The sequence below is a fragment of the Berghia stephanieae genome, chromosome 2 (assembly GCF_034508935.2).
Source record: "Berghia stephanieae isolate SIO BIC M18660-M18661 chromosome 2, UCSD_Bste_1.3, whole genome shotgun sequence".
NCBI lineage: Eukaryota > Metazoa > Mollusca > Gastropoda > Nudibranchia > Aeolidiidae > Berghia > Berghia stephanieae.
Window position 1 is genome coordinate 101,663,731 of NC_088361.1, and position 22,437 is coordinate 101,686,167.

Here is a 22,437-nt window from a genome sequence, read left to right on the forward strand (position 1 = left end):
GGGGGGGGGGGGGGGGGGGAATCCAAATGTAAAGAAAACGAATCTATATACCCCAAAATATATGAAGTTCGCCCAAATATTTATGAATTGTCCCCTTCAAATACGCCAGTCGTGGTGAAGTGTAGTTCGGTTTATCCACACACCTCCATTTCTGAGTAGATTGAACACATTTTCAAAGAATGCTCTAAAAGTCAAACTCTGAACCAAAAAAAAATTGAAATCTTGGGAGAAAAATATGAATTTGGCCGAAATTAGGATTCAATAGTCGTAACGTCACTTCCTTCCTAATGACGCATGGTAACTTAGTAACACTGGCTCTAAACTATCGGAACAATGGCGGATGCCCTTATGAAATATTTCTCCGACGAGCATAAAAGTGTATCCAGAGGAGAAAAACATACAAATATGATCTTGTTTTGACTTTCATACATTCTGATCACAAGACATATGAAAAGTTCTAGCCAGCTTGAAGAATAAAAAGTAATGATTTTCTTTGTTTAGAACCAAGATGGTCACCGTTGTCGGGTGGCGTGACATCAGACTACTGAATCCAATTAGCCCCCCCAAATATGTATATAGTGATGAAATCTTTATAAGTGGATGGTCCACAAAGACCCTGGTTAAGTGTTACTAGAGATATCATCTCCATCATCCAATTAGCTACTTGTTAAAAACAATCCTGTCATATTTATTTTCAGTCTGGTGATTCAGATTGTGGTTTCTTTTCTTTCTTTTTTTTTTCATCTTAACCATTTCGTTTTCTGTACTTGGATAATAACCTACGAGAGTAGCGATTAAGCAAATTGACAAGGGTTTTGATAGGGATAATAAAGTCTGAGATTCCTTCAACAGACAAAAACATGTCTGTTTCCCTTTCGGCAACAGATCTAATCTAAATGGACACAAAGCTGCTTAGAAGAGTGGGAGGACGAGCTGCCTCCTTAAAATTTATAAAAATTCGTCATATTTGTAGTATAGAAAGGGGGAGAGGGGGGGGGGGGGGGCATTACTCCTGACTTAATAAATAAACACATTGTCACCAGCAGACAGGATTAAATAGCACTGTAAACTCGATTGGCCACTCATGTCCTGCCACTCCATACTTTTGATTGTCCACTAATGTCCTGTCACTCCAAAATTTCCTTTCAACACGTTTAAATTGAGTAAAGAAATTTCAGCAGTTATGAAGCTGAAGTCAAAAACACGAGGAGTTGACGACTGTTCAAAGTGATTGGGTCGGTCTGCAGATGTTGAATAAAACAGGGGAGGTAAGTCACAGGTTAATTTGTCTAAATATGACAAAATCTTACAAATAGCGCATAACTGATAATCTCATTTTGAGTATTTCTCACATGGAATTGAGGCACTTGTAGAAAACCAGCAAAGTACCACAGATTCAATCCATTTAAAAATGCTTTATACTTTGATTATGGCAACTGTTTAAAATTGCAGATGATAAATCTTTTGTAAGAAATGGTTTCCAATTCATCTTGAAAAATGCACAAACAGAATCTTTTATCCAGAAGAAAGATTCCACATTTCACAGGGTCAATATTCTCCAACCTTACTCCATTAAGAAAGTAACTATTTTTACTTGGTACAATTCTCCCTCATACTTGATTGGTCAGGAGAGCTGGGTGTCGGTCATTGTACCGTCTCCATCTGGCTAGCTGGTCAGTTATCTGACCATCCAAAGTTCTACCTAATACAATACCAAGTATCTGAAATGATAAGAAAAAATGTTTTCATAATAATAATTATAACAACAATGACAATAATCATAATAATAATAATAATAATAATAATAATAATAATAATAATAATAATAATAATAATAATAATAATAATAATGATAATAACTAATAATAATAATAATAATAATATAATAATAATAATAATAATAATAATAATAATAATAATAATAACAACAATGACCAATAATAATAATAATAATAATAATAATAATAATAATAATAATAATAATAATAATAATAATAATAATAATAATGACGATGATCACAAAACAAAGAACGCTTAAAGGGTATTTTACAGGACATAGATAATTAAAATCAAATGTTGATATACTTACTGACTGTTTGAAAGCTGTGTGAGAGCATTATTTGCGGTGTTTAAATGACATTTTTGTGATTATAAAATATTTTTTCATGACAGATTAGCAGAAAAATCGTGGGGGACACCTCAAAAAATCAATGCCATTAAAATTATGATTTACGAAATATCAAAAAATGTTGATTTGTTTTCTAAAAAGGTGCATACATCCCATATACACTGTCATTCACAATTTCAACTCCCTACAAATATTTCGGTTTTTGACCCTCGAGCCAACATATGTAAATGAATGTTTTCAGCTTTATAATATGATATGATTCGTTCGCTGCTTTCATATCATTTCTTTCACAGTCACTCTTAGAAACTACATCAACTGTCTTCACTTAAACATATAAAGATGACCCAAATTTCATACTTTTGATATTTGGTGTGCATCCCTGACATAATCTGTCAGATGGTGAAAATGTTTGTTTTGCGTTTTATTTTGCCTTTTTTTTGAAAGCCCAAATGTCTCCTGAGCATTTAAATCTTTATTTGAAGCAAATCGGGTGATTTTTCATGAAGTTATGGACATATGCATGGGCTAGGATGTGAAACCCTAATTTTGAGAAATCGCATCCAAAGTTGGCAAGAGTTGAAATTAAGCATAATAATTACCTTCATAAAATGATTAAAATAAAATATTTAGGAGTAGAATTCAATTAAAATATTTCATCAATATGTAGAAAAATATTTGATTTAACGAGTTTTGATGAGAACTCATTTTCCATAAATATTGACCTCTTGACTAAAATTGTCAATATCTCAGTTCGAAGCTTTTCACCATGCGACTGATTATCTCAAGGACGCCCACATTTTAATATCAATTTTCATTATCTAAATCATCCCTAGACAACCAATAGCCTGTTGAAACAGCCAGTGACAACTAGCATACCTGAGGAAGAGCGAATCCGATAATAATGCCACCAACTATCACAAGGTTCTCTTCTGCCAGTCTCATGACAGACGACACACAGCCTGTGTGGTAGATGTTGCTGGTGGAGCCCATCACCTGGACAGGACAAGGCAAACAAAAACATTGGAGTGGAAGAGATGGTGATATGTATTGATGATGATGATGAGGAGGAGGAAAAAAGAGTGAAACGATGATGATAACAATAATAATAATAATAATGATAATAATAATAATAATTATAATAATAATAATAATAATAATAATAATAATAATAATAATAATAATAATAATAATAATAATAATAATGATAATGATAATAATAATATAATAATATTTAATAATAATTAATAATAATATAATAAATAATAATAATAATAATAATAATAATAATAATAATATAATAATAATAATATAATTAATAATAATAATAATAATAATAATATTAATATATAATAATAAATAATAATAATAATAAATAATAATAATAATAATAATAATAATAATAATAATAATAATAATAATAATAATAATAATATATATAATAATATATAATAATATAATAATAATAATATAATAATAATAATAATAATAATAATAATAATAATAATAATAATATCACGGATTTTGCTTTGTACCCATAGGTACACATAATACAGTGCACTCTGGATACGTCGACGTTGCCTAAGTCGATTTTTACCCAAGTCGATTTTTTTTCTTGGTCCCTCCCCCTTCTTCCTATATAACATTAGTAAAAAATTGTTTAAAACTCCACATAAGTCGATGTCGCTTAAGTCGATGTTCTTATCACTCATGACTACAATAAAATCACAAATAAACAAGTATTTCCATTGGTTAAAAAAGCTACCAGTAAGAATTTTCAGTGGTTAAGAATATCCGCGAACGATTGGCGCACATCGATGTGATGTAGATGCTTTGCCTGACGTCCGTGTTCAATGTACACAAGCAGTATCGAATAACTTTGATTTCTCCATCTCAAATTTTACATTGTCGCAAGATCAGGTTCAAGATTTTTGATTTGGGTCTAATCCCAGGCCATCCTATGTAATAGGCCTCTTAATTAGTATCAATTTATCAAGAATTCAAGTAAAGTCTTATTTTATTTTATTTTTAGGAAGTAATATCATCTAATTCCTGAAAAAGAATAACAGAGCTGCACTACAAACCTTTTCATCTAAAGAGTTGGCTCCACACAATATATTTGGCACACCCTCCTGAGGAAGGAAAACAACCAATTATGAATTGGAATTAAAATCACAACTGCTGAGAAGATGTTTTTTTTATATAAATATGAACACTTAGAAATTTTTTTCCCATAGATTCAAGATATTCAATGATATTTGCAACATTTCCTGTATGTACTCCTCTAAATGACAATGTGAAATTGAATGTAAGCTTCAATTCAATATAGAAAAACAGATAAAATGGACGTTTCGGGTTTCCCCTTTCTCAACAATACAGGATGAATGAAACACTACAGACAAATGAGATAATGTGGTAGTGGTGTTGTTAAGATGATTTATCAAAAACATTGATGGGCAGGAAATTTGAAAGAAAAAGAAGAAGAAGAAGAAGAAGAAGAAGAAGAAGAAGAAGAAGAAGAAGAAGAAGAAGAAGAAGAAGAAGAAGAAGAAGAAGAAGAAGAAGAAGAAGAAGAAGAAGAAGAAGAAGAAGAAGAAGAAGAAGAAGAAGAAGAAGAAGAAGAAGAAGAAGAAGAAGAAGAAAAAGAAGACGACGACAAAGACCAACAACACATTTACAAAACATAATCCAGAACATTTTATTTTTGGTTTTCTTGTTTTAATTTTAACATCACTGTTATTATAAGTGTTTTTTCTTTCTTTTTTGTTTTTTAAATGTTCTTTCTTTATTTAATCATTGACTTCTCGTACAGGTACAAAAAGTGTAAAATCTAGTGGTAATTTGATAAAATGGGTTTTAAAAAACCATCCAATCCAGAAAGACCTACATAGACTGTATCCTGTTTGATACAACACGAGTACGGGACAGCACAAGCCAGTGGACTCCTGTTGTCTTTAGTACAGTTGTAATACGGATTGTTGTTCCAGTCTTTGAAACCCTCTGACGACATTCCACAACAGCCAAGCTATAGAAGACATGTGCAAAAGAGTTATATATTCTTTGCTTAACTAATAAAATAAAAAGGACGATAGAATACAAATCATTTTTTAAAAAAATAAATTTGCTTTTATATAGTGTAATATCCACTAAACATGCTCAAAGCGCTTTACAAAGGGTCCCTGACCAACAGCAACATGTAACATGTAGAACGAGACATGAAGCCTGTTAGGCGATGATACAAATTCTCCAACAGAGACAACGCTGTTGACAGCCAGGTACTCATTTTACACCTGATTACGGTGAGAGAACGTGTGTAAAGAGCCTTCTCCAAGGACTCAACAATGCGCCGAGCACGGCTCGAACCCAGGACCTTCCGATCCGAAAGCGAGTGTCATACCACTAGACCACATAGCCGCACACATAATGTGACATTAGCCTATCCCATTTAAAAGTCCAATGTCAAATACTGAAATGTCATTCATGACAGCATATCATAAAGCTTGGATTACGACAACTATGGAAAATGTTAATACTTGCTCAGTGAAATTTCTACAATTACAAATACAAATACAACTATTGGTTCAAGTGTTATTTTGTGCCTTAAAAATAGTTTTTTCAAAATCGTTATCAATTTCTACATCAAAATGTCAGGCTATGTAGTCTAGTGGTATGACACTCGCTTTTGGATCGGAAGGTCCTGGGTTCGAGCCTCACACTCAGCACATAGTTGAGTCCTTGGAAAAGGCTCTTCACTCACATTCTCTCACCATACTCAGGTGTAAGATGAGTACCTGGCCGTTAACAGAGTTGTCCTTGTCCGAAAAAATGTATCATCGCCTAACAGGCGTCATGTCCCGTCCTACACGTTAAATGTTGTTGTTGACCAGGGACCCCTTGTAAAGCGCTTTGAGTGGATATCGCGCTATATAAAGCTCAATTATAAAAAAAATTACAATTACAAAATACCTCCTGTTGTATCCAGTCAACCAGCATCCGCTTGTCTTCTTTCTCCGTGTAAAGTCGTACAAGCTCTTCTCGTAGCGTCTTAATGAACATGTCTTTGAATTCACTGGACTTGAGGAAGACATAGACTGCGCCACCAACTTGCCCCATAAAGATGATGCACAGAGTGATGTAGTACTGGATACAATAGGATTACAATTACAATAAAATTCAGTACATTTTCCTTGAAATCAACGATATAATGAGCAAAAAGTGTGAAAACTTTTATACTGAGCTGCTAGAAGCTGTGGTGTGTAAAAAGTTATGAACAAAAATTAAAATAACATCTTCGAAAAGGAATAAATATAGGTCTATCTATAAAGCAGGACCTACCATTTGGAACTCGCTTACTTTGTCAGTAAGGTTCTTGGGCAGCGTAGAAAATTTTAAGAAAAATCTAAAGACTCATCTTTTCCAGAAATTTTTATCCTAGGCATTTTCTTATTGATGAGTAAATTATACGTTTTATTTTTTGATTCCATTTTGTTGAATGTCAGTTTCATTTTGTATACTTGTATTGTTAGTGTGTGCGTTTGTTGTGTGTGTCTGACAGGGTCAGTATGAGTGTGTTTATGGTTTGACAAGTATATTGTAAAGCACTTTGAGGCTTCGGCGTTTAGCATTATAAAAGAACACTTTATTATTATTATTATTATTATTACTTTTACAAAGCTGTTACATTCATTTTTGTTCATTACTGAAAACTTTGATCTTCATGCTTCATGTAATGCTCCATAGAAGAACAGGGAAAATCGATGTTGAAAAAGAACAAAAAACGACTGTATAATATCAATCATGGGTGAAAGTTACTCAATGATATTAATCCTGCAAAGGCAGGTGCTCAGAAAAAAAAATCCTGCAACTACCAATAAGAGGAAAAAACAGAAGTGCGGTTAATTATATAAACTACTATAAACTAAATATAAATGGCGACAGTTGCCGTTTTTTTTTCATTTTCGAATTCCGGCCAGACAAAAAAAAAATGGCGAGACCTCTTTTTCAAAAATAAAAATCCGGCCATGCCGGATTTTTCCGGCGAACTTTCAACCATGATATCAATATGTAAGTCAGGAAAAGCCCGCGTAAGATATTTCTATGAACTACTTATTGATGAATTTTAAATATCCTCACTTCTCAATTCCTGAAAGTTCTCCAATTTCTTTCCAAATTTTAATTCATTATCTAAAGCATCTTGATTGCAATAAGTAGCCAGTGAGATCAAATAAAAATTACCTATTTCTGTTAAGGGATGTCATAATTTTTTCTTGTTAACTTAAAGAGTTACAAAATCAAACTTTTCCATCTTCTTCTTCTTTCAGCTTATCCCGCAAGTTGCAGGGTTGCCATAATGAATGCCACATCTCCATCCATCTCGGTTCAGAGCATCGTCTTCCTCCAGGCCCAGTTCTTTCACATCATCCTTTACCTTATCCAACCATCTAGTCTTTGGGCGTCCCGTTTTCCTCTTTCCCGCTAATTGTAAGTCCAATACTTTCTTTCCCACATACTCCCTCTCTCATCTCTTTACATGTCCCAACCATTTCAATCTATCTTCTCTCATCTTTATTGATACATTCTTATTCTTCACTTCAGTCAACCTTCGCATTCGTTCATTTCTCACTTTATCTTTTCCATCAGTTCGAGTAAAAAAAGTGAAAAGTCTGTCAGAGCCACGAGGCCAAAATTTATCCCAGTTTCTCTAGCATGAAATGGACAATTGGAATTGCTTGCTACCATTTGGATAGAACACTCATTTATCGCAAAGTATATTCTGCCAGATCTAACAGATCCAGCTACTCAATCACTGCTGGGTGGACAGGGGGTGTCAGAAAAAGATCTCAACTTAACCCGGGATCGAACTCAGTCCCATTGAGTGTGACACGAGTGCTCTACAAACTGAACTATTGGGAGCCTCAAAGCAATAGTACATTTAATAGTACATTGATCATATTGGATGAAGACACTCCTTTTTTATGGGACAGCGTGGGGCTCAGCAATACAGTCTTTGCTTCGTACCCAAAAGGTACAGAGTTCAATCACCCGCCGCGCTGTGTGGCTTTGAGCAAGTGACCTCGCCTTAGCTCACCTTGCGGCTAATGCCTGGGTTATTCCAGTCTTCCCTTGGAATAGACCCTAAAGACAAATTTCCCCATGGGGATGAATAAAGGGAATTTTATTTTTTATTTATTTATTTTTTTTAAAATATTAACCCCAGATATTCATGTCGAAAAGATAAGACCATCTCTCAAAATGACTGACAATCTAAGTGATATGACTAAGACTAAGAGTTAATACTCCAAAAGTGACAATTAAAAAGTTTATATAGTACAAACAAAAACATAAACAAATCATAAACTGATCAAGTAGAGATTATTTGCCAGCCATTAAACATTACTCCTTCCGTTTTTAATTTTAGGCATTAAAAGTAAGTCTGCCTCTAAATAAGATTTTTTTTTTTTTAATAAGGAAAGAAAAACAAGAAAAAAAAAACACAAAAAAACCCCCATAAAGTGAGAAACTTTGTACTAATCGTTAACTTGTCTCTCCTAATAAAGCCAAAATTCATCCAAAAACTTTTCGTAATCAGTTGTTGGAAATTTAAAATTAAATTTCAATTATTTTGAAGAGGAATAGTTTTCCTGCTGATTCCAGTAAATAAGAACCACAAAACGATTAGAAAAAGACAAATTTAAAGGAAAACATTTAAGCAATAGACCCCTAAAAATAATAATCCTTTATCCTAACACAGTAACCTGACTTACTATCCCCTAAAAATAATAATCCTTTATCCTAACACATTAACCTGGCTTACTATTTTATTCCTTAAAGCAATCGATTCCTAAAACTCACAATCACTTATCCAAACAAGTAACATGACTTACCAGTTTTATAAGGCACGTATTCTCCCTCAAAGCCCCAAGACAGCCACAGAAACCCAACAGAAAAATGATGCACCCTGTTATAACACACAGAATGGACAGGTCTGTTATGAAGTCAAACACAGACTGAACATCTTTGAAGGAAAATCTCTCTTTCTCCACATGGGCCCACAACCCAATGGCAAGAAGACATAGACCAGCAAGCTGTAATAATCGTTATTGGATACATTTTAATTCATGTAAATTATGAAAATTTAAATTATTTAAATTTGAATACACGAATATAAAATTAGTTTTAGGGTTTATATAGAGAGCTGCGCCGGGGTTACCAATACTTAGCTTCTTAATCCATACCAACCATTCGTTTGGACAGAATAATAAAAAAAAAATATTTATCTTTTACTTGAATGTGTGCTCAAGGCGAATTGGACGTTCAGCGGAGGTTGGTAGGCCAAAGGCCCACCTCTCTAGTAGTTAATAATAAGCATATTAAAATCCAAAATCTTGGTCTCCCTAGACAAACTGGCCAAGATTTTGGTCTCCCTAGCCTCTACTTAAATGTAATGTAACCTTTTCCCTTCTGCTCAACTAGCTATATGAATGAAGAGGGACTTCATGAAGCAAATATCAACTAGATATCTAGACCTATCTATCTTCTAGTGATGTAGGTAATGAAAAAAAAAGAAAAAAGAACTACTGCACTTGGACATATAACTACTTCAAACTTTAACATTTCAACAGACGACTTCTTACCCAGAACATAAAGTTCGAGAAGAACAAGATGTACTTCAAAACAGGGTTCACAAAGGTGTCTCGACTGGAAAAACATCCCATCCTGGTGACTGCTGTCGACGATTTTAAGAGTATTTGCTTATGTCTGTATAGCAGCAAATGGCAAGACCCACGTCACAGATGAGTGTGGATATGTGGTCTGCTTTAAAAAGAGACCGGGTGTCCGTCAGCACATCCACCCCCACAGAATCACAAGAATAACACACTGTGAAAGTGAAGATGATGATACTCAAGATCTCTGCTAAAAAGGCTCCATCTCCATCGTGTGAGTCAGACTGTCGTTTCGAGGGGAAGTCAGATTTGTCTAAACTCCAGCCTCTGTGTCAAGAACAAAATCTTTATAGCATACCGCTAACCATTCACCAAAATCTGCATTTTATTCAATCATTACAACTTGATAGCAAAGCTGAGGTGTTCTTTCTTCTGCTGGTCATCTTTATCTCACTTCTGACTGCTAGAAGATAGCCTACTTTATTTTCTTTTCAATCAAACACGGAAGCTCTCTTCCATTTCCGGGTTCGTCTTTTACTCTTAAATTGTCATGAATTATTATGATGAGACCGATGAGTCAATGGAAATTACCATGAAAATTTTAAAAACTTAAAGCCCAATTATCAACGTTTAATGTAGAACAAAAGTGAATACGACAGATTCAAAAGAGAACGAAATGATTAAACAAGGAACGTTTTAAAGCTCAAAATGTAACCTCAGTCAACAACATAAAATTAAACGAGGGGAGGAGGGGTGAAACGAAAGAGGCTTTTCATTTTATTTATTGATTTTCTCATGTGAGCAAATAATATGTTATATTATTCAGGCGGGATAAAAACATATTTGTATTTGTCAGAATGATAAGGTATTTTATGCCGTGGAAACAGCTGCCATATTGGGTGGGAAAAAACATGATCAGCTTGATATTATTATTATTATTATTATTATTATTATTATTATTATTATTATTATTATTATTATTATTATTATTATTATTATTATTATTATTATTATTATTATTATTATTATTATTATTATTATTATTATTATTTTATTATCACTATTATTATTATTTTATTATCACCATCATCATCATCATCATCATCATCATCATCATCATCTATTATTATGATGATGATGATTATTATTATTATCATTATAGATAATAGACAGTTATTTTACGCGAAATGAATATAAATGTAAATAATAATTGATACGTTTTGATCCGTGTGCTTATGAGTGAAGAGAAAAAGAGGGGGAGGAGAGTGAGAGAGAGAGAGAGAGAGAGAGAGAGAGAGAGAGAGAGAGAGAGAGAGAGAGAGAGAGAGAGAGAGAGAGAGAGAGAGAGAGAGAAAGAGAGAGAGAGTGGAGAGAAAGAGGATATCTGGAAGTGAGCGCGCCCGTGTGTGTGTGTGTATATGTGTGTGTGTTTGTCTGTTTGTATGCTTGTGTTTAAGGGTTTTACGGCGCTTGCAACACATTTAGGTTATATCAGCGCCAGTAAAAAGGAAGAAAATGGGATAGTAAAAAGTTCTAGAATTACAATTAAAGCACCCAAGAGAAAGGAAGACAAAGGGGAACTGGGAACAAATAGAGATCAGATGTAGATTCCAAGAGTATACTATCAATATAGTTAGTTTGAGATCACCAATAAGTCTCATCCGGACACAAGCACAAAATCTTACAAAGAGGAATACACTCAAATGCTTACATTATAAATTATAACAAATATAAAAAATACATAACAGAGAGATGATTTACAAGGAAAAAAAGTATCATCTCCAAAATTAATAACTATGCATTTGACTGTTTCCCTCCCAGCGAGGAATCCGACGAGGGCCAGGAAAAAAACATGGTAAGTACCTCCCTGCCCACCATGGGAGGTCTGGAACCCCATCCTGTGTGTGTGTGTGTGTGTGTGTGTGTGTGTTTGCATGTGTGGTTGATTTGCCATGTTGAGCACTTTACCGGTGGAAAGTAAAGCGCTATAGATAGAACGATGTTAACGTCACTCAGGCCTATGTTATTGGTTTGTTGTTGATTTTTTTGGCCATCCGTGCTTATGAGTGATTCTCGCCAAACTTTCATAACCATACAATAAACGTTCTCGTCCTCGCTTCCGCGCACAACAACATGACGTTCTCTCTCTAATAACTTTTCCGCCGGTGACGTCACAGACTATGGGTGACGTCCAATCAAGGGACGCTACTCTTCCGCTAATCTCATTCCTATATGAGTTATTTCAAGGGCACACCTAACATCAATGAAATCAATGTGTACTTAGTTTGAGGTCACCTAAAAAAGTCATCCAGCACACGATCTCACAGAAAGGAACACACTTCAATGCTTACGTTATTCATTGAAAACAACAATTAAAACTAAAACAATCCATTACAGAGAGATGCTTCACAACGAAAATAATATCATCATCAAAACTATAACTATCCATTTGACTGAATCCCTTCCCGCCAAAGACCCTGTCCAGGGGAAAGAACGAAACCAAGTAATCTCGTTCCAAGACAAAGACAGAAAGCAAGTTGGAAAACAGATGTAGGGGTGTAGTAGAAACAGTAAGAAAGCTTCCTGTCCACAATGGGAGGTCAAGAACCCCTACCCAGCGATCATCAAAAAACATATTAAATCAAATTAAAAAAATAAATAAATAAATAAATAAACCCAAAAAACCTTGAGCAATCTTAATTCAGAATAATGACAAGAGAAAGAAATGTAAAGTGAAAACAGATATTCTAGGCGATAGAATACACAGAAAATGTGACCTCCCGGCCCACAATCGGAGGTCCGAAAATCTGACCTGGACTCCCAGCCAAGGATTCCCATCAGGACCAGGAACAGAAACAAAAAAATAAAAACGGGAAAGAAACTCAGCAACCTCAACATAGAACAAAAACAGAAAGTGACATGGAAAGGAAAAACAGAACAAAGACAGAGAGTGACATGGAAAGGAAAAACAGAACAAAGACAGAGAGTGACATGGAAAGGAAAAACAGAACAAAAACAGAGAGAGACATGGAAAGGAAAAACAGAACAAAGACAGAGAGTGACATGGAAAGGAAAAAACAGAACAAAGACAGAGAGTAACATGGAAAGGAAAAACAGAACAGGGACAGAGAGTAACACGGAAAGGAAAAACAGAACAAAGACAGAGAGTGACATGGAAAGGAAAAACAGAACAAGGACAGAGAGTAACACGGAAAGGAAAAACAGAACAAAGACAGAGAGTAACATGGAAAGGAAAAAAACAGAACAAAGACAGAGAGTGACATGGAAAGGAAAAACAGAACAAAGACAGAGAGTGACATGGAAAGGAAAAACAGAACAAAGACAGAGAGAGACATGGAAAGGAAAAACAGATATAGGGGATTGAAGATACAGCAAGTGAACTCTCTGCCCACCAAGGGAGAGCCATAAATAAATAAATTAAATAGATCAATCTACCAATCACTAGATAGATAGATAAAAAAATAATCAAAATAAACGACAAAATAAAGCCAATATGTAACATAAACAATTTATTTATTTGCCACTAACCTGATGACCTATCAATAAGTATAATTATTTTAAAATGAAGAAAGGTAAATGAGCATGAATACCATCATGGGGGGGGGGGGGGGGGGGGGGGGGGGAAGGCGGTGAGGGAGAGGGGTAGAACATGAAATAGTGTAAATAGATTAGAGAACAGGAGTATAATATATTACAAGTCATAAAACTCTACAAAGTATAACCATTTAGCGATACACACATACACATGCCACGCTTTTTCATATCAAACTTTTCTTTTAAAATTACAGACACAATCGAAATAATATACATAAACTGTACTTACATATCTACAGAGAAATCTGACTCATTTATAAAAAAAATACAATGGTATGGTTTTAACAAATCAGAAATAATTACAAGAATGGAATACAGTACAAGGGCGCGGTGGGCTAGGGACATTTTTTTTTTTTTTTTTTTTAAAGTATGTCATTTTTAAAAAAGAGATTACAAAAGAATCAGGGTAAAATTGCAGTTAAGTAAAGTTTATTTTTAACGATATATATATATATATATATATATATATATATATATATATATTATATTATATATAAGAATAGAGAGAGAGAGAGAGAGAGAGAGAGAGAGAGAGAGGAGAGAGAGAGGGAGGAGAGAGAGAGAGGGAGGAGAGAGGGGGAGAGAGAGAGAGAGAGAGAGAGGAGAGAAGAGGGAGAGAGAGAGGGAGGGAGAGAGAGGAGAGAGAGAGAGAGAGAGAGAGAGAGAGGAGAGGAGAGAGAGAGGAGGAGAGAGAGAGAGAGAGAGGAGAGAGAGAGAGAGAGAGAGAGAGAGAGAGAGAGAGAGAGAGAGAGAGAGAGAGAGAGAGAGAGAGAGAGATGTTTGTTTTTAAGTGTTTTTTTTTGTTTGTTTGTTTGTTGCTTTAGGTCTCTTCCAACACAATTGAGGTTATATGAGAGACCGCTGAAACAAAAAACAAGCAATCTAACAAAAATAGTACAAATGTAAATCAAAATCATAACCTAAAGATATCATAAGCTAAATTATAAATAACCAAGAACAAACAGGCAAAAGATTTACAGAAAAAAAAATATCCCCTGTCAAAAATACAATCACAAACCAAAGAAACAGGATAGGCTAGTAAAGAGAAGAAGAAACGACATCACTATCGGATCGTATACCTATGCGAACATCATAGGTATATGATTCAAGGGTGATGCTCCCATCCAACCACCCGCTTTTTTAAGTGTTTTACGGCGCTTGCAACACATTAAGGTCATATCGCACCAGTAAAAAGGAAGAAAATGGGTTAGTAAAAAGTTCTAGAATTACAATTAAAGCACCCAAGAAAAGGTAAGACAAAGGGGAATTGGTTCAAATAGGAAACAGATGTAGATTCCAAGAGCACAGTATCAAAGTACTTAGTTTGAGATCACTAAAAGGCTCATCCAGAGACAAGCACAGGTTCCCACTAAGAGGAATACACTCAAATGTTTTACAAATCGTATATAATATAAAGAAAACATAATACAATGCATAACAGAGAGATGATTTACAAGGAAAAAAATATCATCTCCCAAAACTAACTGTACATTTGACTGTTTCCCTCTCAGCTAGAGTATCCGGCCAGGGCCAGGACAAAACCAAGTAATCTCATTCCAAGACAAAGACAGAGAGTGAGTTGGAAGACAGATATAGGGGGATAGAAGACACAGTAAGTGCCTCCCTGCCCACTACGGGAGGTCTGGAACCCCACCCAGAAAATGGGATAGTAAAAAGCTGTAGAATTACAATTAAAGCATCCAAGAAAAGGTAAGACAAAGGGGAATGGTTCAAATAGGAAATAGGTGTAGTTTCCAAGAGCACACTACCATCAAAGTACTTAGAGATCACCTAATAGTCTCACACAGACACCAGCACAAGATTCCAGTAAGAGGAATACACTCAAATGTTTATATTATACATTCCAAATAACAAATATAATAATAAATAACAGAGAGATCATTTACAAGGAAAAAAATATAATCTCCCAAAACAATAACCATACATTTGACTATTTCCCTCCCAGCCAAGGTCTCCGGCCAGGACCAGGACAAAACATAAAGCAAGTTGGAAAACATATAGGAGGATAGATGACACAGCAAGCACCTCCCTACCCACTATGGGAGGTCAGGAACCCCACCCAGGACATGCACTTGAAAGAATTCAAGAAAAACTGCCACAAAGAGGACGAGTTCAAACAAGGACCAGAGGCAGGCCCAACAACAACTGATCCACATGTCCAGTCTAAGGCCATCGTAGAGCAGGGGCAGACTAAACCCATAATCCTATGAATCTGCACGACTGATATAAATGCAGTTTGGTCACTATGCAAAATGGAGCACCACACACTGGTTGTGTAATTTGTGCGCATATGTGTAGTGGCTAACAGCTGGATCAACACACTGGTTGTGTGGACTTGTGCGAATATGTGTAGTGGCTAACTGCATTCGTAGGATTGACAGTCCTGCAAATTCGTATAATTATGCATCAAGTCTGTTCTTGCTAAAATGCATACAAAAGACCTCAGCAAAAGAGATTCATTCAAATGGTTACAAGATAGATCCAAACATTACTTACGAAATCATAACATAATAAATGGAGATGATCTCTAAGGAAAAAAAATATAATCTTTCTTGAGAATATACATTAATCTGATTCTCTGACACCACAAAAAGATGCAACACAGGGCCCAGCCAAAACCAAATGTCCTCATTCCATTAACACAAAACACCCAGCCAAAACCAAATGTCCCCATTCCATTAACACAAAACACCCAGCCAAAACCAAATGTCCCCATTCCATTAACACAAAACACCCAGCCAAAACCAAATGTCCTCATTCCATTAACACAAAACACCCAGCCAAAACCAAATGTCCCCATTCCATTAACACAAAACACCCAGCCAAAACCAAATGTCCTCATTCCATTAACACAAAACACCCAGCCAAAACCAAATGTCCCATTCCATTAACACAAAACACCCAGCCAAAACCAAATGTCCCCATTCCATTAACACAAAACACCCAGCCAAAACCAAATGTCCTCATTCCATTAACACAAAACACCCAGCCAAAACCAAATGTCCCCATTCCATTAACACAAAACACCCAGCCAAAACCAAATGTCCTCATTCCATTAACACAAAACAAAACTAAACCTCCATGGACGGTGTAAAAAGATAGGAGAATAGAGAGCACATCAAGTGACCTTCACAAGAATTCATGAGCCCGTGTCTAGCTAGAAAAATAAATAGAATAAAAGCACTCTGTTTTGTTTGGTTTTAAGGGTTATACAGCGCTTACAACAGATTTAGGTCATTTCAGCACCAATAAAAAGGAAGAAAATGGGATAGTAAAAATAAATCTTGACTTGCAGTTAAACGCACCCAAGAAAAAGTAAGACAAAGGTGAACTGGTTCAAAAAGGGAAGTGGAACGAGTAAATTCCAAGTGCATATTATTGATAAACTTAGTTTGAGATGACATAAAAGGAAAACTCAAATATTTACAAAATATATTCAGAACAAAACGGCCCATGCGACACTATGACTATCAGAGGATTTCAGCGCAGGACGACAAGCCCAGTTCTTGCCTACATACAATACCCTGAGCAATGTCTCTACATTACGAAAACAGCCCAGTTCTTGCCTACATACTGAACAATGTCCCTGCGTTACGACGACAATTCATTTCATTGTTACGGTTACACTTTTGAATGCATTTTCTCAATTTTACAACGTCCGGCCACACAAATTCCAATTACTTTGGTTTCAATCAAAAAGTGGAATGAAATAAAAACCGATATGCTCAGAAATAAATCCCTTATAACACATAACTATTCATTTACAAATCCCCCAGTATTTTTCTGGCATGGACCCTCACACGATACACACATTCACATAACCATCCATATATATATATATATATATAATACACATAAACATTTTACAGTTATTATAGGTTAGATTATTCAGCTATATTTTCACCTGACTCACAATATCTCAAGCAAAATAACTTAAATTAATAATAATAATATTAATAAATTAAACAATTTAACATTCATCATTGTCAAATTCCATAGCATAAAATTAGAATTACACCAATGCATAAATCGTAGACTATCATAAAACATATTCACAATTGCTGCCTCTGTGAAATATACAACGGATACAACTTGAAATATATTATGTGTGTCCTGGGAATAGAACATCATAGAAATAGTGGGTGAGGCCATAGGCAATAAAAAAGACAAGACTTTTATCTTTCTAACCACTATTACAGAATGCTATTGATAGTATATATTATATATATATATATATATATATATATATATATATATATATATTATATATATATATATATATATATATATATATATATATATATCTGCTGACAGTAGATGTTTGTATTATGGATCATCCCATCATGCAATGCCTCGGCAAACAGCAGCAAACAATACCTCGCGAAGGGAGTCACTTACAAATATTTTCTATGATAGCAATCCTTGAGAATCATGAGGCCAATAGAGCCAGAGTTTATCTCAGCTTCTGAAATGTTATTCAGAGAGTAAAAATTTCTCTGCGCCATTTGGATAGGATGCTGCTTTATCACATAGTACTTTCTGATCTCTGTAAGACCTCTCACAAACCCAGCTCAGCTCTTCAATCACTTCTGGGTCAATAACAAAAAATTTGGACGACATCAGCCAGAGACTGATAGCAGCCCTTTTGATTGTGGGACAACAGTGATCCTAACAATTTACTGGGCTCCTCGGTTTAATTTGTTCCCTAATGCTTTTAGAATAATATTTGTTTATTGACAAAATAGCGGTAGACAAAGTTAATCAATTGTCAATCCAGGGGTCGAACATTCTGTCAAACTTGTCAGATAGCTACAATCCCCAAGTAAACTATGTACCAGATTCTGGAGAAAAAAACATTAAAATAATTTGGGCCAGAAAACTTGCCCTTCAAATATTATTCGATTGAAATGACCAAAGGGACTTTAATGGTTTGAGAGTATTTGACAAGGTGAAGGTCATCTTAACCGTTCAAAATTTGAAGGACTAGTTTTCTGGCCAAAAAAAAATTAATGCGTTTTTAAAAAAGAGTATGGCCAATGGCAGTAAAGACAAAAGCTTTGATGATGGCGACAATGGTAGTTGTGTAGTAGGGCTAGTGGTTGGTTTTAGGATATTCACGATACGGAGGAAGATGATGATATTTTGGATGATGATGACGATGATAATGTTGATTATGATGGATAATAGGACATGCTGGACCAAATATGAAAAACTTGATTACAGATACTAGAAAAAAAATTTAAACCCCCCCCCCCCCCCCAGTCCTATGACCAGGGTAACATGAACTTCAGCATTTATCAACCTAATTTTTTTTGCTACTGAAAATTGAAGTACTTTGGATAATTCCTTTTCTCTTATTTAAATAGTTGAATATTCACCCTGGCACATGAAAGAACATCAAGAATTGGTTTCATAAAGTATCGGTTCCGTTATTAGATAATTAATTGTTTTTCTTGTATCGGCAATGACTCTTCTGACTGAAAATATCGTGTCCACAATATCAACACTTTATTCCAAACAAAACCAATCCCAAAATGCAATGTAATCTTAAAAATTGGATGAGTTGAAACTGATAAAAAAAAAGGTTAGATCAGGTTTAATATAACTAACAACCTGAATCCATACATCATATCATACAACTTACGACATCTCACATTTCCATAGTTAAAGACACTATTTCTCCTCAATAAATGCAGACGAACTTTTCCCAATCTGAACTTCAATTTAAATTTCAAATGGAGATAAATCACAACAGACTGGGATTGAGGGCCTCAGACCTGGTTTCTTGATGTTTGAGTGTGTGTGTGTGTTAATTAGTTATACTAGGTACATTTATTTTCTCTCTCTCTCTTAATAAGTTTTTTAGTTTGGCTGTTTTATTTAAATCTCTGTTGAGAAATGATGACAAATGTATAAAATTATTTTTGACAAACCGCGTTCGAGTTTTCATCAATTTTCATGTCTTGAATACTGACAAATGATCCAATAACAGACATTGGCACCAAAAACAATAGCAGAATTTGTTACTAAAAGACTTGCCTATTTATTGACATTGGCACCAAAAACAATAGCAGAATTTGTTTCTAAAAGACTTGCCTATTTATTGACATTGGCACCAATAACAATAGCAGAATTTGTTTCTAAAAGACTTGCCCATTTATTGACATTGGCACCAATAACAATAGCAGAATTTGTTTCTAAAAGACTTGCCCATTTATTGACATTGGCACCAATAACAATAGCAGAATTTGTTTCTAAAAGACTTGCCTATTTATTGATATTGGCACCAATAACAATAGCAGAATTTGTCTCTAAAAGACTTGCCTATTTATTGATATTGGCACCAATAACAATAGCAGAATTTGTTTCTAAAAGACTTGCCTATTTATTGATATTGGCACCAATAACAATAGCAGAATTTGTTTCTAAAAGACTTGCCTATTTATTGATATTGGCACCAATAACAATAGCAGAATTTGTTTCTAAAAGACTTGCCTATCTATTGATATTGGCACCAATAACAATAGCAGAATTTGTTTCTAAAAGACTTGCCTATTTATTGATATTGGCACCAATAACAATAGCAGAATTTGTTTCTAAAAGACTTGCCTATTTATTGATATTGGCACCAATAACAATAGCAGAAGTAGCTCTTTCAAGTCTTGCCAATTCATTGACACAGTCATCAACTACTGTAGATATATGGAGTGACAGAGTCCCTGACTACCATATCCAACTTTACTAGATTTTAACTATTTCAACCCTTCATTGACTAATACTAATAATACTTTTAGAAAAACGCCATGTGCATTCTAACCTTGACAAGCTTGACACCATTTTGGGTTAGAACCAAACACTATTTACAACTTGTTGAGGTTTGCTTTCTGGACTGACAAGGTTTCCACAAACATTCAGTTGGATTGTCAACACCTGATATCTACGGAGTTTCTACAGCTACAAGTACTCGTCAGTGACTGCTTAAACTTTGTGTTGAATCATTTGTAACTCTTGTATAGCAGACGACATATAGTTGGTTGGGAGGGTGTGGCCTGATCACAACATGCCACTGGTGGAAGAAGAACTGCCGAGGTGTAACGGGCACTGACCGTCTGTCCACTGGAAAGACAAAAAGAAAACAATTCACTCATGAGGAGGGGGGGGGGGGAATCCACCCATAGAAATGAAGAGAATTACAGGCCGTTGCCTAAAGCAAAACGGACCCTTATTTTTCACATTTCCATAATTGTATTTTAAATAAAACAATTATATGCCAAGTTCAAGAAATAGAAATATGAGCACTTACACTATTTGTATTTATGTTGATCATTATAATAAGAAGACATTAAGAATTGTACTAAAATTGAATAAGTATAAGTCATCCAGATCATTTTTAAACTTTTAGCCTTAAAATATGTGCAAAAATAACTTAAATATCAAAATAATAAAAAAGAGGGAGTTCCCAAAAAATTTGGTCAGGCCTTTTTAATCCCTTAAAAAAAGAAAAAAAAGGGGGGGAGGGGGAAGGGGGGTTGACAGCTCTGATTCACCTGGTTTTAAACCGTAGGGTCACACAGGTGGAAGGAACCATCCAGACAGTATAGAAATGAGGGTAATGGGATTGTATGATAGATGAAACCACGGCCTTACCTGTATGATTCCATGTTCTGACATTTGGGAAGACTGGAAATGATCCTTGAGAAGGGCTTGTGAGAAACTGGCGTGGAGACGATACCCCTCGGCTTCATTGGCCGTATCTCCACATTGATGGTATAGGTCTGAGGAAGAGAAGACAGGGAAATAAAAAAATGTATATATGTGCGTATCTCCACATTGATGGTATAGATCTGAGGAAGAGAAGACAGGGAAATAAAAAAATGTATATATGTGCGTATCTCCACATTGATGGTATAGGTCTGAGGAAGAGAAGACAGGGAAATAAAAAAATGTATATATGTGCGGCTATGTTGTCTTGTGGTATGACACTCGATTTCGGATCGGAAGTTCCTGAGTTACAGCCTCACTCAGCACATAGGTGAGTTCTAGGAACAGTCACTTTACTCACATTATTTCATCCTCAGGTGTAGAATAAGTACCTGGCCGTTAACAGCGTTGTCGTCAGAAAAAAAAATTGTAATATTGCCTAAACAGGCATCATGTCTTGTTCTACATGTTACATGTGCTGTTAGTCAGGAACCATTTGTCAGCGCTTTGAGTACGTTCAGTGGAAATTGCACTTTATAAAAGCTCATGTTTTTTTTTTAATAGATTATAAATGACACACACCAGAGTACACAGCAACACATGTCTTCATAAAGTATCTTTTCACACACCAGAGTACACGGTAACACATGTCTTCATAAAATATCTTTTCACACACCAGAGTACACAGTAACACATGTCTTCATAAAATATCTTTTAACCACGTAATAACAAGACTGAATTTATGTTAACTCATGACACTCTTATTCTTTATCTTGTAATAATGACAAAAACTTAACTCTTCTCTCAATCTCCATATCTACAGACATGAATTGAATGGTTTCACCAAGAAAGCATTGACATATATTGTAAAAAATAGTAAATAGTAAAATATGTCAGATTAGAGCATGCCTGCCAACCCAAACTATAGAAAAATATAGATGGAGTGGACCTATTAAAAAAAGAATTGAAACAAAAAAAAACCCACAAAACACTCAGTAGTCTAAGGAACAGAATCGGGTGCATCAAATGTTCAATTTAAAAAAATACAAAATACTGTCAGTTATACAAGCAGTCGAAAACAAAAAACAAAACAGAAAAAAAAAGTTCTTTGGCTATTATTTAATGGTCAGCAAATAGCACTACTTGAAACCTTTGCTTTAAGATGCAAAAAATAAAAAAAAACATGTGAAAAAGAAGAAAAAAAAAAAAGAAAAGAAAATGAAGCTACTCATAGCCTAGCAGAGTCCTTAAAAATGAAAAATAAGAATCTGGATTATTTGGGGGTCAAATTTGAATTTCTTGCTCTAGATT

At 34.8% G+C, this 22,437-nt stretch overlaps 2 protein-coding genes across 2 annotated transcripts in view; both read right to left on the reverse strand.

Moving 5' to 3' along the window:
* On the reverse strand, positions 1-10,312 carry LOC144966076 (tetraspanin-33-like). The gene is made up of 7 exons (XM_078902122.1): positions 9,760-10,312; positions 9,010-9,210; positions 6,092-6,265; positions 5,013-5,150; positions 4,210-4,257; positions 3,005-3,121; positions 1-1,721 (listed from the first exon to the last, which is right to left on the reverse strand). The coding sequence occupies exons 1-7, from the start codon at positions 9,838-9,840 to the stop codon at positions 1,611-1,613; spliced, it is 870 nt and encodes a 289-aa protein (XP_078758248.1). The 5' UTR covers positions 9,841-10,312; the 3' UTR covers positions 1-1,610.
* A 9,104-nt stretch (positions 10,313-19,416) lies between these two features.
* LOC144966077 (MAU2 chromatid cohesion factor homolog) overlaps positions 19,417-22,437 on the reverse strand; it is a 32,538-nt gene continuing 29,517 nt past the window's right edge. Inside the window, exons 17-18 of the mRNA XM_078902123.1 lie at positions 21,073-21,200; positions 19,417-20,541 (exon numbers count right to left, since the gene is read on the reverse strand). Of these exons, the coding sequence (XP_078758249.1) occupies positions 20,479-20,541; positions 21,073-21,200 (191 nt within the window). The 3' untranslated portion in view covers positions 19,417-20,478. The remainder of the gene's footprint in view (positions 20,542-21,072; positions 21,201-22,437) is intronic.